This window comes from Hevea brasiliensis, chromosome 8 (genome assembly GCF_030052815.1).
Source record: "Hevea brasiliensis isolate MT/VB/25A 57/8 chromosome 8, ASM3005281v1, whole genome shotgun sequence".
Taxonomy (NCBI): Eukaryota; Viridiplantae; Streptophyta; class Magnoliopsida; order Malpighiales; family Euphorbiaceae; genus Hevea; species Hevea brasiliensis.
In genome coordinates this window covers 3635315-3661510 of record NC_079500.1, presented here as the reverse complement: position 1 = coordinate 3661510, position 26196 = coordinate 3635315, and the positions used below count along the sequence as shown (strand labels likewise).

At 35.1% G+C, this 26196-nt stretch overlaps 3 protein-coding genes, 1 long non-coding RNA gene and 1 pseudogene across 7 annotated transcripts in view; 3 read left to right on the top strand and 2 right to left on the bottom strand.

Moving 5' to 3' along the window:
• Positions 1 to 2152: 2152 nt before the first annotated feature.
• On the bottom strand, positions 2153 to 6399 carry LOC110668569 (uncharacterized). The gene is made up of 4 exons (XR_009150463.1): positions 3215 to 6399; positions 2697 to 2834; positions 2554 to 2615; positions 2153 to 2291 (listed from the first exon to the last, which is right to left on the bottom strand). It is a non-coding gene; the product is annotated as an uncharacterized LOC110668569 (long non-coding RNA).
• A 1855-nt stretch (positions 6400 to 8254) lies between these two features.
• The window catches only part of LOC110634273 (notchless protein homolog), a 28454-nt gene continuing 10512 nt past the window's right edge, over positions 8255 to 26196 (bottom strand). Inside the window, exons 3-6 of one of the 4 annotated variants that reach the window (XM_058150952.1) lie at positions 9726 to 9910; positions 9537 to 9604; positions 9321 to 9448; positions 8255 to 8398 (exon numbers count right to left, since the gene is read on the bottom strand). In XM_058150952.1, coding sequence (XP_058006935.1) covers positions 9563 to 9604; positions 9726 to 9910 — 227 coding nt within the window. In that variant the 3' untranslated portion in view covers positions 8255 to 8398; positions 9321 to 9448; positions 9537 to 9562. Of the gene's footprint in view, positions 8399 to 9320; positions 9449 to 9536; positions 9911 to 26196 lie in introns of all 4 variants that reach the window. The other 3 variants (XM_058150951.1, XM_058150949.1, XM_058150953.1) reach the window with 3 other exon arrangements.
• LOC110634267 (phenylacetaldehyde reductase) lies at positions 12045 to 14172 on the top strand. The gene is made up of 6 exons (XM_058150948.1): positions 12045 to 12239; positions 12526 to 12695; positions 12940 to 13131; positions 13213 to 13375; positions 13608 to 13794; positions 13937 to 14172. The coding sequence occupies exons 1-6, from the start codon at positions 12122 to 12124 to the stop codon at positions 14079 to 14081; spliced, it is 975 nt and encodes a 324-aa protein (XP_058006931.1). The 5' UTR covers positions 12045 to 12121; the 3' UTR covers positions 14082 to 14172.
• Positions 15023 to 17084, top strand: LOC110634268 (phenylacetaldehyde reductase). Its single transcript, XM_058150947.1, has 6 exons — positions 15023 to 15216; positions 15493 to 15662; positions 15895 to 16086; positions 16165 to 16327; positions 16440 to 16626; positions 16766 to 17084. The coding sequence occupies exons 1-6, from the start codon at positions 15099 to 15101 to the stop codon at positions 16908 to 16910; spliced, it is 975 nt and encodes a 324-aa protein (XP_058006930.1). The 5' UTR covers positions 15023 to 15098; the 3' UTR covers positions 16911 to 17084.
• LOC110634269 (phenylacetaldehyde reductase-like) lies at positions 17585 to 20154 on the top strand (annotated as a pseudogene).

Genomic DNA, 26196 nt, shown 5'->3' with positions numbered 1-26196 from the left:
GAAAGCTATGAAATCACAGAATGGCATAATGCCATGTGCATTACTGCTAACTGAACCCTATTGGCATGCCAAACTATCCAAACCAATCTTGTTAGGTATACTAGGGCATTTGATACTTTTAAATTCTTCAATTTTTGAATTTCAAGTTTTGGTGTCACTATTCACCTCATTGGTCAACAAAAATGTTGACTTTTGAATAGAAAATAGGTGTATTGGTTTTAACACCCCAAACATACCACATTTTGTATTTAAAACTTGTTGGAATTGATTGCCATTACCATTTCTAAGCTTAAAACCAAGAGGGCAGAATTTTCAGTTTTTGAAGCCTAATTTTACTGTTCCATTAAGCTCTGTTGCAGTGGGAATTTGAGGAAATGGTAAACATGAAAGTTGTTCCTTATTTTGTCTAGTTGAATTTTCGTTTTTGAATCACTCTATTTGGAGTTTTGTAGCTCCAGATATGGTCTAAAAACCACAGCTGGCCGGATTGCCAAAACTGCAGAATTACCAAATCTACAGTACCATGAACAGTGACTGTGATTGCATTTTTGAATAGGTTCTGGCCATAATTTGGGGTAGGTTTCTTCATGAAAGTTGTTTTTCTATGTCTTAACTTGTTGCTGTAAAAATTTCAGGTCAATTGACCATATCTACAGTGAGTTATGGTTTACTGTTCATTTGGTCATTTCTGTAGGTGCTGTTGCAGGGTATTCGGATTGGAGCCAACTTTTGGTCCTCTTGCTTTGGTCTTTTGGGCATGGTTTCTTCAGCAAAAATGTGTCATTATAAGCCTAGTTTCATGTCCAATTGGCCAAACACCAATTGGACCAACACAGCCAAAGGTATGGCAGTCCAAGTGGACTAAAATTTCAGTCACCCTGCTGCACTCACAAGGCAGCATACTCATTCACTTTGCCATGCTACATTTCAGTCCAAATTATGGTCAACTTACCTAAAATGGTCATTAATTGACCATTAAAATATTCTCTAACAATTTCCTAAGCCAAGTCAAATTTTCACTTCTCCAAACCCTAGTTTCCATTATAAGTTTTCACAATATACCTTAATTACTAACTCATTCACTAACCACATGCATACATGCTTTAAACATGATCTCTAATCAACTTTAAGTCCATCAAAACACTCCATTATTGTTCCTTCCTTAGGGCTGCCGAAATTCATGGTAAGCATATACACAAATTTGGTTCATTTAATTCACCATTTCATGTTGATTTCAAGTCCCTAATCATGGAAAATAAGAGTTTTAAGTAGATAGGTGCACTAACCTTTAAGTGGCAGAATTTTCCCCAAGCTTAACTTCACTTTCCTTCCTTTTCTAGGCTGCCAAACACTTCCCCAAGAGATATGGTCAAGTTTTAATGAAAGGGGTTTAGGGTTTAGTGGTGTAACAAAGGGAGAAAGGGAGCTTTGGTTGCAAAATCAATGGAGGTTTGGCTAGGGCAAAATTTCGACTGGATTGGGAGGATGAAGATGGCAGCTAGTTTTTTTAATTGTTTTGGTCTTCATTTATCTCTTTTATTTGTTAGTTAATTGGTTGTTTAATTATGATTGGTTATAGCTTTTATATGACATCACATTATGTCGTAATTTGCTTTTTATTTCATTTTTCTTTTCTTTTCATCACTACTCATTTTCAATTTAATTTTCATTAATGTTTATTCATATTTTATGTCATAATAATTATTTACTCAACTGGACAAGACGGCCAAAAATCACCTCTGAAGGCAAAATGACCAAAATGCCTTCCGTTTGGCTTAACGGGTCAAAATTGTCTGTACCGACTGAAAAATTTTTCTAAATATTTTCTTGGCATTCTAATGCCATAGGAACCTCAATGATCGTTCTCTGGAGTCCCAATAATTATTTTATGAATTTTTACCCGGGTCTAGGGCTCCTAGTTGCGAGAACCGCAACTTTCCTCTGGTTTACCCATCGCTTGGGCACCGGCTCGTTTAACTCGGTTGTATTTTATTTCTAAAATTTTTACTAAATTTTTCTTATTAATATTTGAGTTAATTATAGTTCCTGACTTTAGTTTAAATATTTTTTCGGACGTTCTAGCTGTCCGGACCGACACCGGTCACCGGAACAGTAGAATGTACAGAGTTGCTACCGGGAGGGTGTTACACAGCATATACCTTTCCACAATAAAATCAAAACTCAAATATCAGTTACAATCAAGTCTAACAGCACACAAGTCTTGGCAGGAAGCGCTCATCAGCATGGCCTGGAAGGTATTGTTTTAACTTCTGTGTCCTTATATCCCAAACCTGGAAAATTAAAGAAATTTTAACGTTAGAAACAGAGAGATCATCACACTTGGAACTAAAGGTGCATACATGATATCCTAGTGAGAAGGTTTTTTCAATTGCATTCAATGACATTCTTACAACTTTCGAAAAACATGATCACGTAATTCATTAAAATTAAATAGGAAACTGAAGAAAGAAAACTTTGAAACAGAATGCCATTTATCACCCAATGATCCTGTCGGAAAACTGAATAACTCAATAAAGGGCTAACGGTAATTACAGTATTCCTTCAGTATGGAGTCTTTGCTTCCACTTGAAACAAGCCTATTGTAAGCTGACCAGCTGTGGAACATCAAGCAACATTAAGATTTATGCTATAAAGTATAGGTACAGAAAAACAAAAACCATCAGAACAACCCAAACTTGATTTGCTAAACAGGCCCAACATGTCTCCGAAAAGCATTTACGAATTTTCCAGTAACACCATTACATGACTGACCTATCAAATGAGGCACTAGCCACCCATTGCCCATCAGGTGAGAAGTAAACATGATTTACAAGCTGCAGCAACCAACAAGAAGCCATTCAACACTTTTAACTCCAAGAATTAAAACAATGATATGTGCTAACTATGAAAGTTGTACTTATCAAATATAAAGATAATAAATTCTAAGAGCATCTATGTTAAGGCCCTTGTCAGTTATGGTATGCAACTATGTTCATGATATGCATTTTCACAGAGATTCAATAAGCAAGCAAGTCGTAATACAGTGGCAAAAGAGAGAGAGAGAGAGAGAGAGAGAGAGAGAGAGAGAGAGAGAGAGAGAGAGAGAGACAACATGCTTCTCCAACATGAAGAAATATCAAGGTCATGTGGACAGAAAAGCTGAGAGTTGAAACAATAATTTAAAATCTGTAGAACAGGAATAGGGGATCAGCACCTTCAAGCCCTCACACAATCGTTCAGTGTAGTGGGAGCAGGTATCACCCAAAAAACACATGGGACATGTTCAATAATTATGTAGGCCTCTCAGAGAGAGAGAGAGAGAGAGAGAGAGAGAGAGAGAGAGAGAGAGAGAGAGAGAGAAGAAAGACTGGGGTGGAAGAGAGATGGCTGCATATAATGGGTTAAACTCAATTCAACTCAACTAAGCCTTTATCCCAAATATTTGGAGTCGACTATATGGATTCGCTTTCTCCACTCTAAACGATTTTGGGTTAAATCCTCAAAAATGTGTAATGCTTCTAGATCATGTTGTACTACTCTCCTCCAAGCCAATTTAGGTCTACCCCTTTTTTTCTTTCTATTCTCCAACCTAACGTGCTCTACTTGTCTAACTGGATCCTCCGTATGTCTACGTTTCACATGACAAAATCACCTCAATCTCCCTTCTCTCAACTCATCTTCAATTGGCACCACTCCTACCTTTTCTCTAATACTCTCATTACAGACTTTATCTAGTCTAGTATGGCCACTCATCCACCTTAACATTCTCATCTCTGCAACTCTTATCTTAGGCGCATACGACTCTTTCAGTACTCAACACTCACTACCATATAACATAGCCGGTCGTATGGCTGTACGGTAAAATTTTCCTTTCAACTTATTGGGAATCTTGCGATCACATAAAACTCCCGTGGCACATTTCCACTTCAACCATCCGGCTTTAATTCTATGACTAACATCCTCCTCACATCCCCCATCTACTTGAAGGACTGAGTCTAGATATTTAAAGTGATTACTTTGGGACAGTACCACTCCATTCAAACTAACTCCTTCCCTATCACCAGTTTGGCCTTCACTGAACTTGCAATGCATGTATTCTGTCTTCATTCTACTTAACTTAAAACCCTAGAGTACTTCTCCAAAACTCTAACTTTCTATTGACTCCTTCTTGTGTCTCATCTATCAGAACAATATCATCCGCAAACATCATGCACTAAGGAATACTCTCTTGTATATGTTTCGTCAATTCATCTAAAACTAATGTAAAAAGGTAAGGGCTTATGGCTGATCCTTGGTGTATTCCAATTGAGATCGGAAAATCTCTTGTGTCCCCTCCCACTGTACGCACAATAGTAATTGTTCTTTCATACATATCTTTCAACACTTGTATGTACCTAATAGATACCATCTTTTGTTTTAACACATTCCATAAGACATCTCTTGGAACACTATCATAAGCCTTCTCTAAATCAATAAAAACCATATGTAGATCTTTTTTCACATCTCTATATTTCTCCATTAAGTTTCTAATGAGAAAGATCACTTCCATAGTTGAACGACCAGGCATGAAACCAAATTGATTGAGAGAGATAGAAGTATCATGACATAGTCGATACTCCACAACTTTCTCTCACAACTTCATAGGATGGCTCAGTTTAATTTCCCTATAGTTTGAGCAACTCTGTATGTCTCCCTTATTTTTAAAAATAGGTACTAAAATACTCCTCCATTCATCAGGCATTTTCTTTGAGTTTAGAATCTTATTAAATAATTTAGTTAACCATGCCACTCTCATATCTCCCAAACACTTCCATACTTTAATTGGTATTTCATCGGGTCCACAGGCTTTACCCACTTTCATTATCTTAAGTGCTTTCTTTACTTCTAAAGATCTAATCCTTCTAGTATAATTCACATTCTTTTCTATTGTTCTAAAGTCTATATTCACGCTATTACCATTTTGACTATTATTAAAGAGATCATTAAAATAATTTCTCCATCTTTCTTTAATGTCCTCATCTTTCACCAACACTTTTCCTTCTTTATCCTTAAAGTACCTATCTTGATTGAGATCTTGACATTTTCTTTCTCTCCTCCTTGCTAATCTATAAATATCTTTCTCTCCTTCTTTAGTTCCAAGTTTCTCATATAATTTTTTAAATGCCTGTGCTCTTGCTTGACTAGCTACCTTTTTTGCCTCTTTCTTTGCTATCTTGTACTTTTCATATGCCTCATTATTATCACATTTAGGTAATTTCTTATACCATTTCCTTTTTCTCTTCATTGCCTTTTGTACTTCCTCATTCTACTACCATCTCTCTTTTGAGGGTGGTCCATGTCCTTTAGACTCTCCAAGTACTTTTTTAGCTACTTCTCTAATCTTTGATGCCATCTGTACCCCCTTTTAATTGGCCTCCATATCCAGCTTCCATACTTCGGACTCGAGAAGCTCATTTTTGAACTTCACTTGCTTTACTCCTTTGAACTCCCACCACTTTGTTTGAGCTACACTATTTCTTTTGATTTTACTTGAATTGTTCCTAAACTTGACATCCAAGACCACCAACCGATGTTGACTTGTTAAAGCCTCTCCTGGAATGACCTTGTAATCCTTGCATAAAGCTCTATTTGTCTTCCTGGTTAAGAGGAAGTCGATTTGACTTTTATGTTACCCACTTTTGAAAGTCACTAAATGTGACTCTTTTTATAAAGTAGGTATTTACTAGTACTAGGTCGTATGCCATAGCAAAATTCAGGATGCTTTTTCCCTCCTCATTTCTACTGCCAAAACCAAAACCTCCATGAATATTCTCATAACCTTGTCTATCACTTCCTACATGTCCATTCAAATCTCCACCAATGAAAACATTCTCTTCATTCGGTATGCTTTGCATTAAATCAAACATATCTTCCCAAAACTTTTTTTTACTCTCACTGTCTAGTCCTATTTGTGGGGCATAAGCACTAACTACATTTATTATTTCTTCTTCTAGTACTAGCTTTACTAGTATCATACTATCTCCTACTCTTTTCACAGCTATTACTGCGTCTTTCAATGTCCTTTCTATGATTATGCCCACTCCGTTCTTCCTTCTCTCCTTTTCGGTAAACCACAGTTTGTACCTTTAATTACCCACTTTCTTACTTTTCTCTCCTACCCATTTAGTCTCCTGAATGCAAACAGTATTCACCATTCTCCTTTCCAAGGTATCCACAAGCTCCTATCCTGTTTCCTGCATGTAATGGGTTAAAATGCTAAAAAGAGGACCAAGGTACGAGTAATGGAACGGGATCTCTGCAATGACTGGATAAAGATTTAGATTCTTTACCTTGCACTTCTAATAAAGCACCATCAATAAACTACAATTGCAACTAGAACATAATGCAATCATATACTTCATATACCTGTTGATGACCTGTCATGCAAGTTATGGGGTGTTTGCTAACAGCAAGTTCCCAGAGAAACAAAGTAAAATGATCAAAACCTGAAACTAATCTCTCAGGGCCATTGCCTTTCATTTTGTTGTATCTTTCCAGAGCAACCTGCAAATATTTTATATTTTGTCGTACAATGAAATATAATTAATTCCATATAGATGGAATGGAAACAAAGAAAAATAGTTTTGCCTGGTAGGAACTACATTGCAATAAAGTATTTCTTAAATGCTAAAATCCCACTATAAATCTCAGCCGCTCAGCTGAAACCTAAATAAAACCTTATATCATAGATATAGGGAGATAAATTAAGCTAGAAGACTAATGGCAGATAAATTAACCAAGAAGAACAAGGGGAATCCTGACCCCCTAAAGTCTAATGAAAATACTCATAACTAGATAGATTTACAATTTGCTTCAATTGCTTGGACAAATCAACAACATTAATTTGCAGAAAGTTTCTTCTATGCTTCACATTATTAGTCTTAAAATTGATGAATGCATGTGGTACCAACTACCAAGCAGAAAAAAATAGAAAAGAACGGTTTTAAGGACTAATAATGATGCTATGAAGCAAATAACATCAATTACCTTTTCATTTCGTCTGGCGAAGAATATGTTTTGCCAGTATGGTCAAAAGCTCCCCTACGAAGGACATATTCAGTGCTCAAAGCCAGGGAGTTTACCCAATGCCCATGACCCTAGAACAAGCATGAAATATACAAGGAGAAGGTCATAAAGAAAGCCAAAACCAGAGGGAAAAGGCTATATCGCAATACAAATCAACAACTTTATAACCTGAAACTATCATAAAATACTATATCATCACCAAACACCAACTACATAGGGAGTGATAAGCAAAAAGGTCATTATAATTACTATTGGAGGAAAAAAAAATCTTTTGGAAAGAACAAAAATTGAACATGCAGCAGAACAGCTCAAAGAAACACTCCACTATTATATTATCATTATAATCAAACTTCACATGTTGTTGACGATCATGAAGGTGCAGAAGAAACAAATATACACCTTAAAGAAGCCACAGGGAAAGATGGGAAGACCAAGAAATAACAAGACTAAACCTCGGACGTTTTCTGATGAAATTAAATTATAAGACCAGCACTTAGACATGGATGAAATGTAGGTAATGTGACAATGATATCAACACATATTTAGTAGCAATTTTGTACAGTCGGGCAAAGAGAGCAACAAACATGAGAAAGACTGATAGCGGTTGGTATCTACAATTACCTTCAATTCCCGAATTAACTTCCCTTGTAAAGTCTCCTAGACTTTGATGGTACAATCTTGGGACCTGCCAAAGTAGACAAAAAGATATAACAAATATGGATAAAGTATGGTTGAGCCATAGTAATACTTGACTGTTTGAGTACAAATTTAAGATGTCCGGGATAGATAATTAAAGTTTGAAAAGAATTTAAACCCACAGAGAAATTTGTGTAGTCATTCAGGCTTTGTCTAGCCCAATTTTGAAAGTATTTCACTCAAAAGATCAAATGAAAAACAAATGCAACATCAAGACTCAAGAGACCATGAAATTAACACTAAAAATTCCTAATCAAGTATAATCATGTGTTACAGTAAACCAGGAGTTGTTTGGTAAGGATTAACCTAAAAAGGTTGTCCACAATTTTTAAGTTTCTTATGAAGGAATAAGAAATGGTGCTTCACTTAAAAAAGGAAAAAAAAAAGTAATGGCGGTTATCTATCATATTTCATTATAATACTGAGAATGAAGAAAAATATGTACCCAGTATAAATTACTCCATCTCCAACCCATTTCACACAAGTTAATGCAAGTGTATGACCAGTGAGACAGATAACACATTGAAAGATCCCATATGCGTGCATCATCATCTTTGCTAGCACTGACAAACCGACAACTTGGGGCATTCAAGAGGACTGGTTCCCAAGAGATGCCAGTAATCCATTTTTTGTGGCCCTAAGACAAGGAAATCAAAATACTATTAGTATCTAGATTTTATTTTAGGCAGCACATCAATTAAAAGATTGAATAAAATATGTTATGACAATTTGAATAGTGTTAATTTCAAAAATCTTTGAGAGGAACAAAAGATTGATGCAGTGTTGTAGAATCAGAAATAGTTTTTGCTAAGATATTTTGTCAGAGTAAAGGAATTACCATTTATAGTTACACAAAAAAGAAAAAAAATAGCACTCAATCAATCATTACATTTCACAAACAATGGAAGAAGCAAATTTCTAATACAACAGACTTTCACAAGATAAAGAGAGCTATATAGACTGAACTTATCTTTTGATCAACTTTAAAAGGGAGACTTACAACTAATAACAACAAGACTATAGGGAATATTTATTTATTTTTCAAAACAGAATGCCCTTGTATTGTAATTAGTCAAGAATAGAAGGCAACTATTAAAGATTTTCCACAATAATAAAGGTTCAAAACTTCAGTTCATCCAAGAATAATTACAATAAAATGTACAACAATGTAGAATAAATGGAGTCTCAATGCAGACAACTTCCCCCACTATGGGTTTTGAGGAGGCTCAGGTATATGCAACTTTCCTCTTGCACTTAAAGGAGGTTACTTCTATATTATGAACCAGTGATCTCTAGGTGACAGGGGAGCAACCTTAATTGCACCAAGACTCACCCTTTCACCCCCAACTATTATATAAATATAACAAGATATGCTCATATATAAGGGAACACGGTCTTGTCAGGAAGAGATTTAGCACCCAACAAAACCCATGAGAACAAGGAACAATTCAAAGAACCATATGCAACCTGAGGTGGGGTAACTCAGTTTACGAATACATCAATGGCAAGAAAAACAGCAATTAACTATAAAGTTAGATATTAGTGAATAAAGACTTTACCACAAGTGGATTGCCAGATGGCTTTCCTGTCTGAGGATCCCAACATTGAAGCTCTCCAGCCTTGCTCCCACTCACAAGATGTTTACCATCCGGTGACCGTGCAATACAAAGAAACTAATTCTTGTGTCCTGAATTAAGGAATAAGCTAGGGTTACTACAAAAAATATGATGATCAATGAAAAGGGGTGACCATTTAAACTCAATTTAGATGCTAACCCTGACAGGAGACACATCTATTATCACTACACATGCGCGCATTCACAGATCAAAGCAGATTCCCTTTGCTAAGCACGCAGAGTGCAACAATCAACAAACGTATCCAGTCAAAACATTAAGAACAGGAGATCATCTTCATTTGTTAAGATGATCAATCAGAGATCCAAGTGTAACAATTGGAAAACTTACTCTGGCTGCTATAACAGCTCTAAAAACATATTTCAAATTGCTTTTCTTGAACTGTGTCTTTCTCTGTGTGTGTGTTGGTGTTTGGTTATTAAGATCCCACAGACGAACAGTGGTATCTCCAGAGCCACTTGCCAAATGCCGCCCATCAGGACTAAAAGCAAGTGAAAGTACAGCTTCTGCGCGAGCTGCAATCACAAAACAACACCACATCTAAGAAAACAAGTGAATAATACTAAAATGCATGCTGCTGAATCAACCTAAAGAAACTAACAAACTTGGCCCATGCTACTCATTTATAAATAGAACAAAAGCATTCCTTTAACACCAAATCCACAAGCAACCATGTACAGAAAGGTACCATGAATTGAACATTGAATCATCTTCTGCACAACTAATCCATTTGCTTGGAAAGTATCTTTTCATCTTCCAACTTTGAATGAAATTCACATATTAGGAGCTTAACATCAATCAAGAAAAGTTCTGATCAAACTTGTCAAATATTTCCCTCAGTGTATATTATTTTACATTATAAAGATACTTATTTTTCTATAGACAGTAAATGAGAGACAAACCGAAGGTCTCATATTAACATGTATATGATCGGAAAACTTCAGAATTCAAAAATAAATTAAGAGAAATCCTTATTCTAGTGACTTCTTAGCTTTAATTTTACTAGCATATAAATTCTGGAGCATCCCTTATTGTGAACAGCCAGTACTAGCATCCTTAAACCCTAATCACAAACCCTTAATGCCAAAAAATAAATAAATAAATAAATAAAGCCAACTTTCTAACAGTTTATTCAACCGTGCAATTACAGCATGTTCAAATAACAAAAGGCAATGAACAATTCAGTAAGCCTGGCTGACAAGGTATCATCAGTTAATTTTAAGTACTGAACTATCATCAAACTTGCATATACCGCAAACGGTTATGATGTCATAAATGCAGAGGCTGTTGTACATCTGTCCTAATGTAAATGCAAGTACTGTCAGTCCAAGAAGAAAACCAATGTCATACCAGAAATAGTTGCTGAACAACGATTAACTGGACGGATTAGGAAAACAGCTTGTGGTTGATAAACAATGGAAAGTACCTTCCCATAGAAACTTAAAAAAAAAAAAAAAAAAAAAAAAAAGAGCCCATAAATCAAAAAAAAAAAAAAAGATTATATTTACTCTTTTCCTTTCCTTGTAACCTCACTAACATTTATTTTTCAGTAAGTAAGTTTCAAGCGGAAGAAGAAGCTCCTGGTCTGATATGTAGAAAGAATATGGCAACTTCTCTTCGCGAACCAACAAAAATGCAGAATTCAGCAGCAGGGTCTCAAGTTTTCTTATTTTCTCCCTCTTTAGCAGTAATGCATAGTTATTTATGTTAGTCCAAAATACTCTCTTTTAAGTATTTAAAACACCCATCAAGAATTTAACTTTACTTTTCCAATAACAAACCCTATTAATTATTCATTCCATAATTACAGATGTTCAACAACCAATTATTATATTCCTTTTCCCATCAATTTCACAGCAACCAAAAGGACCCAGTATCACACTGATACATAAAACAACAGGAATTTAGAAACTTACATTGTTGAGAAGCTTATTGACGATTTGTTTGAAGCTGCTGAGGACCGGCATTCTGTGGAAGATACAATCCTAAATCACAAATCCTCAACAAACTCATCAATCCATTAATCCCCCCAAATTGCAAATTCTTAAAAACCAATCAAAATGCAGAAACCCAGTGCAATAAACAATTCCGTTCGGTCAATGGAGGGCACATAATTTATTCTTGATATTTTTTTGGTATAATTAATTTTAACAAGCGGGTCATGTGGTTTTTTGTTTTCAAACAATGTGGGGAATTTAATACATTTTACTCCATGGGTCAATCCTTTTTTCAGCATTTTAAAAGTTAAGTTGGATTATCAATGAATTTCAATTTAATGGTAATGAAATTATTTCCAGAAGTATATAAAAAGCCTCAAATTCAATTATGGGTGAAAAATCAAATAAATCAAAATTAGCTGAATTAATTAAACGAATTAATTTATTAATAGAGTTTGAGCCTCGGCCAAGTCAAATAAAAAAAAAAATGAACTAACTAGATAAATTAATTAGTTAAACTAGAAATTAGATCTGACCTTGTCAAGGCAGACCTGGCAAACAAAATTATCACTATCTGTAACAGTATGAATTAAAAATTAGAGGCCATCTTTACCAGAACTCCTTTGGATATGGTCGTTCAAGAAGTCAAAGTCTTTTTATTTTGGACGTAAGCAATGACAATAGCTACAATATGTGGAGCTAACTGCTTATGCAAGAACCGCAGAATATAGGTAATTGCTGACTGCTGACTCCACGACTGATAGAATTTTTTCTTTGTAAAAATAGAGAATGAGTGGGGAAGGAAAACCGGTGTGCGTCACAGGAGGATCTGGTTACATAGCTTCCTGGCTGGTTAAGTTCTTACTTGAGCGAGGCTATACAGTTAAAGCCACTGTTCGTGACACTAGTTAGTCTCTCTTTCTTTTCTTTCGTATTTTTTTTTTCTCTGTTTTTTCTTTTATTGTGATCTTTATGCTTGGTTATCTGCATAATCTTTATATTTTAGGACCCGGGTTTGATTGCTTTTATGTCAAGGCATAAATTAAGACACCCTTTCCTTCTCTGGTGGATGAACTTTCTTTAAATGGCAGGAGAGCTTCATTACCGAATATTAGTCTCCTGCATCTATCCATATATTGTTTTTGTTGGATTTTCCCTTTGAATGTACTGAATTCTGCTTATAAATGTCATAGATGATCCTAAGAAAACAGAAAGCTTACGTGCACTTGATGGAGCCAAAGAAAGACTTCACTTGTACAAAGCAAACTTACTGGAAGAAGGATCTTTCGATGCAGTAGTTGATGGATGTGAAGGTGTATTTCATACAGCTTCTCCTGTCATTCTTTCAACCAATGAACCTCAGGTGAAGTTGATGCTAATTCTAATCAATTTTTCCTCTCAATAGTTTTCTAGGAATCTCTTATATGCGTCAATTCTAAGGCTTGAGCTATGATACTTGAAGCCTCATACGAGTTCAAATTTGCATAATTTATTGTTCAAACACGGGATGTGCGCTTTCACAACATATTTGGTTTGCAAATCTTTCTTGTGATCTAATTTCACAGGGTCGTCTTTATTTTTTTTTTTCCTAATTCTTCATATTTCAGTCAGATTTGATTGATCCTGCAGTAAAGGGAACACTAAATGTGCTAAAGTCATGTGCAAAGGTTCCTTCTCTCAAGAGAGTGGTTGTAACATCTTCAATGGCATCAGTTTTATACAGAGAAAAACCTTTGAATCCTGATGATGTTGTTGACGAGACTTGGTTTTCAGATTCTGCATTTTGTGAGTCAAGGAAGGTAAGAATACATGGTAATTCACATTTCTGTTGCAATTTTTTGTTTATTGGTTGAACTGTTTTCGTTTTTGGTTCTTCGCAGCTTTGGTATCCTGTTTCAAAAATCTTAGCAGAGGAGGCTGCTTGGAGATTTGCAAAAGAGAATGGAATTGACTTGGTTACCATACATCCAGGGGTTGTGATTGGCCCTCTCTTGCAGCCCACTCTTAGTACTAGTATGGAGGTGTTTGCACAATACGCCAAAGGTATTCACTATTCCTTGTAAAATTCAAGCATAATGTTTGTTTTCTAGACTTGGTTTATTGTGGATCCAATCCAAAACATAAAAATGTGAATCCCATCTATTCTATATGTTGGTCTCACCTCATATAGTGTGTCTTGGATTCATGATAGATTAAATCTTGACATGAATTTCCCTGTAACTATATTCTGTATATGATTTCTTCTGATGGGTAAGCTGGGATTTTCAATGTGCAGGAGCTCAAACATATTTATATGATAATTGGTATCTTGTTGATGTTAGAGATGTTGCCAATGCACATATTGAAGCTTTTGAATTGGCTTCAGCCAGTGGCAGATATTGTTTAGTTGAAACAGTTGTGCACTTCTCTGAGTTTTTGAAGATTGTTCACAAACATTACCCAACTCCGCACATTCCTGAAAAGTATGTATTGCTGTTTCTATTAAAAAAAAAAGATGAAATGTTTATTATTGTTTCTGGGCTTTTTTGTTCTATAATGGCAGTTTATCTTACTGATATCGAGAATTCTGAGAAAAAATTTAAGATTTTTTTTTTTTTTCTGCAGATGTCAAGATGACAAGTCTTTTGCTCCAAAACATGAGGTATCCAAGGAGAAAGCAAAAGCTTTGGGCATTGACTTCATTCCTTTGGAACTGAGTGTTGTAGACGCCATTGAAAGCTTGAAGGAGAAAGGCTTTCTTAATGTCTGAATAATTGAGAACTTACGGAGACAAATAAATATGGAAATGGAAGGCAGACCTCAATTAAATAACTTGTATCCAAAGCTTCGCCTTGTCTTAATTTTCTGAGCAACTATATATATATATATATATATATATATATATATATATATATATATGATTTTTGTCCATGGAGGATATGTCATTTTTCGTTAGAGTTTTGATTAGAATACGAAGTCAGGACTTAATAGTTCTAAAAATTTACTACAATCTGAAATCATCCAACCTGTTTTTCACAACAATATAACCGGTAACAAAACGACATATCAATTTGGAATGGATGCCGTATGAACCCCTCAAATGAATAGGCACAGACCCATTACCCTTGCAAAAGCCTGGTGAAATTTTAAAATTGGTTTATGTTCTCCCAAGAGAAAATTAAATATTTTTTAAGACATTATTTTATAAATTTTAACAATTTTATTATACTGTGAAGGTATATATCATTAGTTTATCATTTAAAAAATATTTTTTTAGAAAATAATTCTTATAAAAAATATTTTTCATATATATATATATATTATATCCTGCAAAACAAATAGAGTTTATTTTATTTTATGGGTTAATTTTTTTTTAACATTTTAAAAATTAGGTTGATTTATTAATGAATTTCAATTCAATAAATAAAAAAGATGAACTAATTAGACAAATTAATTAGTTAAATTATAAATTAATTCTGAGTTCTGACCAGTTGAGGGGATGTCAAGGCAGATATATTTTTTTTTTGTCAAGTTAAAGCAGACAATGGAAACAAAATCATCACTGTCTGAAACAGAATGAATTAAAAATTAGAGGTCATCTTTGCCAGAACTCCTTTTGGATTTGATATGTTGACGTAAGCAATGACAATAGCTGCAATATGTTGAGCTAACTGCTTATGCAAAGAACCCCAAAATATAAGTAATTCTGACTCCAAAATTGCAAGTTATATATATTCATCTAAGAGAAGAATCTATTTGATAAATTTTCTCTTTGAAAAAATAGCAAATGAGTGGAGAAGGAAAAGTTGTGTGCGTAACAGGAGCGTCTGGTTACTTAGCATCCTGGATGGTTAAGTTCTTGCTTGAGCGAGGGTATTCAGTTAAAGCCACTGTTCGTGACCCTAGTTAGTATCTCTTTTTTCCTTTTTTTTTTTTTTTTTTTTTGTCTCCCCCTGGTTTCGGTTTTATTGTGATTTCTATGCATGGTTTTCTGCATAATCTTTAAATTTTAGGACATGGGTTTTATTGCTTTGATGTCAAGGCACAAATGAAGATATGAAAATTCTTCAAATGGAAGGAGAGCGTTATTACCGAATGATTTGTCTCCTGCATTTATCCATATATTGCTTTTGTTGGATTTTCTATTTGAATGTACTGAATTCTGTTTGTAAATGTCATAGATGACCTTAAGAAAACAGAAAACTTACGTTCACTTGATGGAGCCAAAGAAAGACTTCAATTATACAAAGCAAACTTGCTGGAAGAAGGATCTTTTGATGCAGTAGTTGATGGATGTGAAGGTGTATTTCACACAGCTTCGCCTGTTATTCTTTCAACAAATGAACCTCAGGTAAAGTTGATGCTAATTCTAATCAATTTTTTCTCTCCATAGCTTTCTGGGAATCTCTTATATGCGTAAATTCTATGGCTTGAGCTATAAGACTCAAGTCCCATCTGAGTTCAAATTTGTGTAATTTATTATGCAAACAAGGGATGCTTGCCCCACGTATTTGGTCTGCATATCTTTCTTATAATCTAATTTCACAGGTTTTTTTTTTCTTTTTAAATTCTTCATATTTCAGGCAGATTTGATAGATCCTGCAGTAAAGGGAACACTAAATGTGCTCAAGTCATGTGCAAAAGTTCCTTCCATCAATAGAGTGGTTGTAACATCTTCCATGGCATCAGTTTCTTACACAGGAAAACCTCTAACCCCTGATGTTGTGGTTGATGAGACTTGGCTTTCGGATCTTGCGTTCTGCGAGTCAAAGAAGGTATGAATATATGGTACTTCACATTTCTGTTGCAATTTTTATTTACAGGTTAATCTATTTTTGTATTGGTTCTTGCAGCTTTGGTATGTTATTTCAAAAATCTTTGCTGAGGAGGCTGCTTGGAGATTTGCAAAGGAGAACGGGATTGACTTGGTTACCATACATCCAGGGTTTGTGATTGGTCCTCTGTTGCAGCCCACTCTTTCTCCTAGTGTGGAGATGTTTGCACAGTGCATCAATGGTATTTATTATTCCCTGTAAAATTCAAGCATACAATGTTTGTTTTCTAGCCTTATAACTAGATTCTGCATATGATTTCTTCTGATGGGGTAGCTGGGATTTTCAACGTGCAGGAGCTCAAACATTTCCAAATGATAATTGCAAATTTGTTGATGTTAGAGATGTTGCCAATGCACATGTTGGAGCTTTTGAATTGGCTTCAGCTAGTGGCAGATACTGTTTAGTTGGAACAGTTGTGCACTTCTCTGAGTTTTTGAAGATTGTTCACAAACATTACCCAACTCTGCACATTCCTGAAAAGTAAGTTAATGTTGTTTCTCTAAAAAACGATGAAATGTTTAGCATTGTTTCCAAGCTTTGTTGTTCTGTAATTGCGGTTTATCTGATTGATCTCAAGAATTCTGAGAAACACTTGTGGGTTTTTCTTCCTTTTTTGCAGATGTCAAGATGACAAGCCTTTTATACCAAAATATGAGGTATCAAAGGAGAAAGCAAAAGCTTTGGGTATTGACTTCATTCCTTTGGATGTGAGTGTTGTAGACACCATTGAAAGCTTGAAGGATAAAGGCTTTCTTAATGTCTGAATACTTGGAGAACTGAAGGAGACAAATAAATAAGGAATTGGAAGGTAGACCTCAATAAATATATTTTAATTATTATTTTTCCCTTCTTAGTTATGTTGTAATTAATATTTCCTTTCTAGTATAATGAAAGGAGTCACTTGAATTAATAAAATTAAGCAGAATTATTTCCAATTACATTGAGATCTGGAATATCTCTTCTCCAACGAGTCTAAGGTTAGAGCTCCCTTTTAACAAGCTCATGTTTTTCAACAATAATAGATCGAGAAAAGAATCGAGACAAAGCAAAAGCTTTTGCTTTTGAATCAAATTTTACTGTTAACAGACCTGTAACGAGATCTTGGACACAAAAGTGGGCCTAACAAGGATTAGTCTACTACTGAAAAAAAAATGAACGAAGTAGACAAATTAATTGGTCAACTGGAAATTAGATCTGACCAGTTTACTTTAATTAGTCGGATTCCTTTTTTTTTTCTTTCTTACCTTGAAAATTACTAAAATTATAAAAATTACTTTTGATGAGTTCTTGACCTGGTAATGTTAGTGTGAAGGTGATTCTGTACTGCATAAATGGTAACCCTTCTCAGTCATTTCTCATTAAAAATAATGATCTCTATTCTAACATTTCTAGCTTCTAACTAGTCCATTCTATGAGAAATTGTAGGTTTATACTATGGAGGTTTATACTATGGAGGAGAATAATCCCAAATGAAAGTTTTCAGATTTGTTGATGTTAAAGATGCTGCATTTAGACATATTCAAGCTTTTTGGGATTATCCAGTCCAAGGTTAGAGCATCTTCTCTTATCAAATTCTTGAATTGTATACATTTGTTCATCTGTACTTTTGTCTATATTTCCATGGCATTAAACAGGAAATGAATAATTAAAAGAAAAAAAAAATATTACCTATTATATAATCTAGATGACTATATGACAAACAGAATCACCATCATCTGACATGTTTGATTGGGGGACCAACTAAGCAACTTCATTATAATTCTGTAATGATGAAAGCGACTACCATTAACTCATTGCTTATCTGAAAGCCAAATTATTAGTGTCCTTAGCTCTTATATGATTTTTTTTGTTAGTTCAAAAATTTTCTTAAGGGATTTATAAGTCAAAGTTTGAATTTTTTTAATTAATTTCCTGTATTATTAGGCGGACACTTGATCATTGGGTCAGTGGCAACTTTTCTAGCTGTTCATGTTCCTGCCTATAAGAAAATGATGTTTTATGTTACTTTAGGAGAAAGAAGAAGAGAATGAGTAGAGAAGGAAAAGTAGTATGTGTAACAGGCGTTCCGGTAACATAGCATCATGGCTGGTCAAGTTATTACTCCAACATGGATATATAGTAAAAGCCACTGTTCTTGACCTAAGTTAGTATCTATCTCATTCTTGTTTATTCTGATTTTATTTCTTTTATCTCAGTGTGATCAAGTAAGAATGATATTTTTCTGGCTTCTGCTTAAAATCTTCAAATTTTAGGTTCTGGGTGTGATTGTTTTATTGTTCTTCTCTCACCCCATCTCAGTGAGTCAAAATCAAGTTTTCACCACTGGTTTGTGCTCTTGGAGACTGACTGTAGTTTTCTTGGCATAGTTCAATTCAAAGTTTAATTTCCAAGTTGCCCCCTAATAGCCAGCTACTAGGAGTTTCTTGGTTTCATTATGAGCTTATGCTAAGCTATCTTAACCAACTTAAAAAATTTGACAATTTTATTCCTAAACTAAATCCATTTTTTCGCTCTTTTAATTCTGATTATATATATGACATAGACGATCCAAAGCAAACCGAACACCTCCGAGCACTCGATGAAGCTAAAGAGAGACTTTACTTGTTCAAAGCAAATTTACTGGAAGAAAGGTCTTTTGATTCTGCTGATGGATGTGCAGGTGTATTTCACATAGCTTGCCCTCTATTTTATACAAACTGATCCCCAGGTAATCTCAAGGACAATTGAAATTGAACTTGTAATTCTACAAAAAATAAGGAGCTATTTCCTGATTTGGTGTATATTTTCAGGCAGAACTTATTGATCCTGCAGTGAAGGGAACACTAAACGCTCTCAGGTAATGTGCAAAAGTCCCTTCTCTCAAGAGAGTGATCATAACATCTTCAATGGCATCAGTTATGTTCAATGGAAAGCCTCTGACTCCTGATGTGGTAATTGATGAGACTTGGTTTTCAGATCCTACCTATTGTGAGTCAATAAGGGTAAGCATATATTGCCTGGTTTTTCAATGCTCTTATCACTGCGTCTGCAAGCTATATATTCACATTGGTCATTATCAGAACTTCATTTAAACCGTTAATATAATACCTTTTATGGTTTTTAATCCATTACTTGGTTTTCCAGCATTGGTATCTGTATGCAAAAACCATAGCTGAAAGGCTGCTTGGAAATTTGCAAAAGAAGTTGGAATTGGCATGGTCACAATACATACTGGGTTTGTGATAGGTCCTTTCTTACAGCCAACTCTAAATGTCACTATGGAGGTTATTCTGAACTACATAAATGGTAGACTCTTCCTCAATCTTTTATCATTAAATATAATGATCTCTAACAAGTCCATTCTATATGAATTGTGGGTTTCTGCATGCAGGAGAAACATTTCCTAATGAAATTTACAGATTTGTTGACGTTAGAGATGTTGCATCTGCACATATTCAAGCTTTTGAACAACCTTCTGCTAATGGCAGATATTGTTTAGTCGAAAGAGTTGTACATTGCTCTGAGTTGTTGAAGATCGTCCCTAAGCAATACCCTACTCTGCATCTTCCTGAGAAGTAAGTTTTTCTGGTGAGTGATACAGGATTTCACAATTCTAGAAATTGCTGTTCATGATTTTCTTGCTTAATAGATGTGAAGATGACAAGCCTTTCGCATTGAAATATGAGGTTTCAAAGGAGAAAGCTAAAAGTTTAGGCATCAACTTCATTCCCTTGGTGGTGAGTGTTGCGTACACCATTGAATGCCTGAAAGAGAAGAGCTTTCTTGGTGTTTGATTCATGCTATATTAGAGGAGAAGTGATGCAGATAAATGCAAAGGAATTCTGTCTGCATTTCTGTTATGTTCTTTTTCATTGCCACAAGGATTATGATATTCAAGAAGTCCAATTTGATGAAATGTGTATTGATTGTGGTGAATTTGATATAGGTTTTGCATTGGAAAGGTTTGTACTTTGTGGTGAAATATGATTTATACCACCATTTATGGCTTGAATTATGAATTTGGAAATATGTGTAGACCCAATGGTGTGCGGTTCCAATTCGATTCAGAGTTTGCCTGGAAATCGAAATCAAACTAAAATTTTGGTACAATTCTGGGTCGGTTCTTTAACTCCGCCTAAGTAGTTTGCGCTTAGCCGGTCCCAAGCCCGAATAAAGGAGGAGGGTTGCGGTAGGTAGGTGACAACCAGCGTAAAAATTTTATCGCACCTTATGATATGGATTCAAATGATATAAATGTTGAGGCATCTTCTACTAACGACGCGCTACATCGGAGCCCGGGTGTAGTGAGAAATATGCAAGGGTGTAGGGCATTCACCGAAAGCGACGCGCCATTCCGATGCCCGGGTGTGGTGTTAAGTGAGCAAGGGTTCCCACATCATGGACGGGTGTGTGTAAAGAAGTTAGTCCATAGGATAGACAGTAGAACAGATAGTGGAACAGAACACAAGATAGACATAGAAAATAATAGAAGATATCATAAAAGGAGACCAATTAGGAAGGAACAGGATACGAGGAGGATCAGGGTTGGTACTTGGAATGTTGGATCACTTACAGGAAAATTAATGGAGCTTGTGGATACCTTGGAAAGGAGAATGGTGAATATTGCTTGCATTTAGGAGACTAAATGGGTAGGAGAAAAAAGCACAGAAGTGGGTAATTCAGGGTACAAACTGTGGTTTACCGGAAAGGAGAGAAATAAGAACGGAGTGGGCATAATCATAGACAGGACATTGAAAGACGCTGTAATAGCTGTGAAAATAGTAGGAGATAGAATTATACTAGTAAAACTAGTACTAGAAGGAAAAACAATAAATGTATTTAGTGCTTATGCCCCACAAATAGGACTAGATAGTGAGAGTAAACAAAGGTTTTGGGAAGATATGGATGATTTAATACAAAGCATACCAAATGAAGAGAATATTTTCATTGGTGGAGATTTGAATGGACATGTAGGAAGTGATAGACAAGGCTATGAGAATGTTCATGGAGGTTTTGGTTTTGGGAGTCGAAATGAGGAGGGAAAAAGTATCCTGGATTTTGCTATGGCATACGACCTAATAGTAGCAAATACCTACTTTATAAAAAGAGAGTCACATTTAGTGACTTTCAAAAGTGGACAACATAGAAGCCAAATCGACTTCCTCTTAACCAGGAAGACAAATAGAGCTCTATGCAAGGATTGCAAGGTCATTCCAAGAGAGGCTTTAACAAGTCAACATCGGTTAGTGGTCTTGGATGTCAAGCTTAGGAATAATTCAAGTAAGGTCAGAAGAAATAGTGTAGCTCGAACAAAGTGGTGGGAGTTCAAAGGAGTAAAGCAAGTAAAGTTTAAAAATGAGATTTTCGAGTCCGAAGCATGGAAGCTGAATATGGAGGCCAATGATATGTGGATACAGATGGCATAAAAAATTAGAGAAGTAGCTAGAAAAGTACTTGGAGAGTCTAAAGGACATGGACCACCCTTAAAAGAGAGATGGTGGTGGAATGAGGAAGTACAAAAGGCAGTGAAGAGAAAAAGAGAATGGTATAAGAAATTACCTAAATATGATAATAATGAGGCATATGAACAGTACAAGATAGCAAAGAAAGAGGTAAAAAAGGCAGTTAGTCAAGCAAGAGCACAGGCCTTTGAAAAGTTATATGAGAAACTTAGAACTAAAGAAGGGGAGAAAGATATTTATATATTAGCAAGGAGGAGAGAAAGGAAATGTCAAGATCTCAATCAAGTTAGGTGCATTAAGGATAAAGAAGGAAATGTGTTGGTGAAAGATGAGGACATTAAAGAAAGATGGAGAAATTATTTTAATGATCTCTTTAATAATAGTCAAAATGGTAATAGCGCGAATATAGACTATAGAATGATAGAAAAGAATGTGAATTATACTAGAAGGATTAGATCTTTAGAAGTAAAGGAAGCACTTAAGAGAATGAAAGTAAGTAAAGTCTGTGGACCCGATGGAATACCAATTGAAGTGTGGAAGTGTTTGGGAGATATGGGAGTGGCATGGTTAACTAAATTATTTAATAAGATTCTAAACTCAAAGAAAATGCCTGATGAATGAAGGAGGAGTATTTTAGTTCCTATTTTTAAAAATAAGGGAGACATACAGAGTTGCTCGAACTATAGGAGAATTAAACTCATGAGCCATATTATGAAGTTGTGGGAGAGAGTTGTGGAGCATCGGCTATGTCATGACACTTCTATCTCTCTCAATCAATTTGGCTTCATGCCTGGTCGTTCAACTATGGAAGCGATCTTTCTCATTAAAAGCTTGATGGAGAAATATAGAGATGTGAAGAAAGATCTACAAATGGTTTTTATTGATTTGGAGAAGGCTTATGATAGTGTTCCAAGAGATGTCCTATTGAGTGTGTTAGAATAAAAGAGGGTATCTATTAGGTACATACAAGTGTTGAAAGGTATGTATGAAGGAGCAAGTACTATTATGCGCACAGTGGGAGGGGACACAAGAGATTTTTCGATCTCAATTGGATTACACCAAGGATCAGCTATAAGCCCTTACCTTTTTACATTAGTTTTAGATGAATTGACGAAACATATATAAGAAAGTATTCCTTGGTGCATGATATTTGCAGATGATATTGTTCTGATAGATGAAACGCGAGAAGGAGTCAATAGAAAGCTAGAACTTTGGAGAAGTACTCTAGAGTCAAAGGGTTTTAAGTTAAGTAGAACGAAGACAGAATACATGCATTGCAAGTTCAGTGAAAGCCAAACTGGCAATAGGGAAGGAGTTAGTTTGGATTGAGTGGTACTGTCCCAAAGTAATCACTTTAAATATCTCGGCTCAGTCCTTCAAGTAGATAGGGGATGTGAGGAGGATGTTAATAATAGGATTAAAGCCGGATGGTTGAAGTGGAGACATGCCACGGGAGTTTTATGTGATCGCAAGATCCTCAATAAGTTGAAAGGAAAATTTTACCGTATAGCCATATGACCAGCTATGTTATATGGTAGTGAGTGTTGGGCATTGAAGGACTGTATGCATCTAAGATAAGAGTTGCAGAGATGAGAATGTTAAGGTGGATGAGTAGCCATATTAGACTAGATAAAATCCGTAATGAGAATATTAGAGAAAAGGTAGGAGTGGTACCAATTGAGGATAAGTTGAGAGAAGGGAGATTGAGGTGGTTTGGTCATGTGAAGCGTAGACATACGGAGGCTCCAGTTAGACAAGTAGAGCACATTAGGTTAGAGGATAGAAAGAAAAAAAGGGGTAGACCTAAATTGACTTGGAGGAGAGTAGTACAACATGACCTAGAAGCATTACAAATTTCTGAGAATTTAACCCAAAATCGTTTAGAGTGGAGAAAGCGAATCCATATAACCGACCCCAAATTTTTGAGATAAAGGTTTAGTTGAGTTGAGCTGGGTCGGTTCTTTATTGTTTCAGTTTCAATTTTTGTATGATTCTCGGTTCTTCAATTCCAATTTAGTTATCAGTTCTTGAAACAATTTTATATAATTATTTTCTTAAAAAATGTCATATTTAAATTAATATCTAAGTTTTGAATTGGATTATTAATACATAATTTATCATATAACACGTGTTTTAATTATTTCTAAATTATATAATTTTTAACTAAAAAGTGCATATACAATTTAGAATTAAATATATTATATAATATAATAGCATATCATATAATATACATTTTAACTATTTATTAATTATATAATATTTCATTATAAAATATAAATATAAATATGAATTAACATATATATAATATAAAAGTATATTTATAATTAAGAATTAGGTAATTTAATGTATTTATTATTAAAATTATTAAAAAAATATAGAGAAATAAAATATGATAATAGGTTATATTTAGTTCGTAATTATAAATATATATATATATATATATATATATATATATATATATATATATATATATATATATATATATATTTGATTCTGATTCAGTATGGTTTCAATTTAGTTTTGTTATGATTCCTGTTCAATTCTTAGTGAAAAACTAAAATCGAACCAAAGTATAAATACATTTAGTTTGGTACGGTTCATCGGTTTTGTTCGAAACTGAGAATCGTGCACAGCCCCAACAAACTTAATTTGTAACAACCCATATAAAAAAAAAAAAAAAAAAAAATTGCTGATGGGATTTTTGGCGTGTGGCAGTGGGTTTCCCACTGTCACAGCCAACTTTTCTTTTAAAAAAAAGAAAAAAAAAAATTCAAAATCAAAAACGGGAGGAGGAACCCCCCCCCCCCCCCCCATTTTCTCTTCTCTTCCTTTCCTTCCCTCTCTTCTTCTTCTTCCTTTCTCCGGTGACCGGCCGGCGACGTCCCAAGCAGCTCCCCACCGGCCGGCGACCCTCCGGCGACCACCAAGACCACCAGAAACGGCGGCAAGAGAGGGAGAGGAGAGAGAAACGCGGCTTTCCCACGTCCGATCGAGGCGATTCGGTGGCGTTGGAAAGCTTGTTCCGAGCTTTCTTTTGACACCAATTTTGAAGCAAATGGAGGTCGGATGAGTGAGATATGGAGGAGAGAAGTTTCGGTTTTTCAAGCTTTTGGATCTACGACGATCCGACCGTTGGATCGACGATCCGAGACCACATATGGACTGAGGAAGAGGAGAGGAACATGGTGGTATGATCAGATCCGGAAAATGTCGCCGGTGACCGGCGGCCGCCACCGTGGGGCTGGCGGTGAGCTATGGAGATGGTTCAACTTCCAGAGGCTTCCTCATAAATTTTTGGAATTTTTGAGACACAGATAAACTTAAGACAATTTTTATTATTTCTTGGAGTATAAATTGTTTCTTAAACAGGAAAAATTGGAGAAAAATTCTAAGAAAAATATATGATGAAAGTAAAATTATTTGGAGATGTTCTATGGTGTTAGTTGAATTTTTGGGTGATCTTAGAATATTTTTGAGAAATATGGATGGATTTTAGTTATATTTTTAGCATGTGGGCATATAAGATTAATTGAAATTAAGATAATTAAATTTTATATAATTGGTTGAAGCTTGAGGATGGAGGTTTAAATATGTGAATAATTAATTGGGTTGAATTATGATTATGTTAGTTGTTGGAAACTTATGGAATCGAGTAAAATTCTTGAATAAAATATTAATGGGTGATTAGAAAATTAAAATTCATTTTGCTTTATCCTTATAATATTATTAATGTAAGCTGGGCAAAATTTTAGAATTTTTAGAGCTTGTTTGAGTGGATTTTTGAAAAATGTCAATTATATGGACTAAAACGTAATTTTTAAAATTTTGAGTATAGTCGATTTGGAGGCGGGAGGGGCCATGTGATATTAATGAGATGTGATTGTGGAAATTGAGAATTTAGAAGTGTTATTTGAGCCTCTTGGATTATGAATATTGCCTCTTTAGAGTTTTATTTTGAGTTAGTACTAATAAATTTATAATTTAATTATTAGGTGATCGAGATCAACTATTTTCCTGCATCCACAATAGTTCGTGAGTAGAATATTAATTTTAATTGTAATTTCGATATTATTATATGTTCAAGCATGCCCATGCATCACTTATATGCATATATTTATGTAGTTAAACTCTAGGCACGATTTATGTTGCATTCATAATTGTTGATGTGCCATGGATGTTGTTGTGGTAATTTGGAGTGCGTGCGTTGGCGTGCGTGTGATGTGGTGTGGACTATGGATAGGACGGGTAGTCACGGCTTGAGTAATGGACCCGATCCTTCGAGGGGTAGTCACGGCTTGAGTAATGGACCCTCGATTTGGTTATTAAGTGGAAGTCCGAGCTTGAGTAATTGGCACGGGTTGGATTTAAGAGAATAGGGATCGGCTCCCATATGTTATGATTGATACTACGGTGTGTGAGTGCTCCAAATTACCTTTTGATGTTATGATGTGAAAATGATGTTGATGTTGCATTTCACTCTACAGGTGCATTAGTTTTAGATAGTTATAGAGATTATGGTTAAAATTGATATTTTACTCTCGAGTCGAACGCTCACTCCTGTTCACCACATTTTGGAGGAGACATTTTTCGAATAACTGTCCCTTTCCTC

Bases quoted from the DNA above. Each gene is read 5' to 3' on its own strand.
- LOC110634267 (XM_058150948.1), top strand. From the start codon at position 12,122: ATGAGTGGGGAAGGAAAACCGGTGTGCGTCACAGGAGGATCTGGTTAC. The intron at 12,240-12,525 runs GTTAGTCTCTCT...TAAATGTCATAG, and splicing joins AGCCACTGTTCGTGACACTA to ATGATCCTAAGAAAACAGAA. The intron at 12,696-12,939 runs GTGAAGTTGATG...TTCATATTTCAG, and splicing joins TTTCAACCAATGAACCTCAG to TCAGATTTGATTGATCCTGC.
- LOC110634268 (XM_058150947.1), top strand. From the start codon at position 15,099: ATGAGTGGAGAAGGAAAAGTTGTGTGCGTAACAGGAGCGTCTGGTTAC. The intron at 15,217-15,492 runs GTTAGTATCTCT...TAAATGTCATAG, and splicing joins AGCCACTGTTCGTGACCCTA to ATGACCTTAAGAAAACAGAA. The intron at 16,328-16,439 runs GTATTTATTATT...TTCAACGTGCAG, and splicing joins GTTTGCACAGTGCATCAATG to GAGCTCAAACATTTCCAAAT.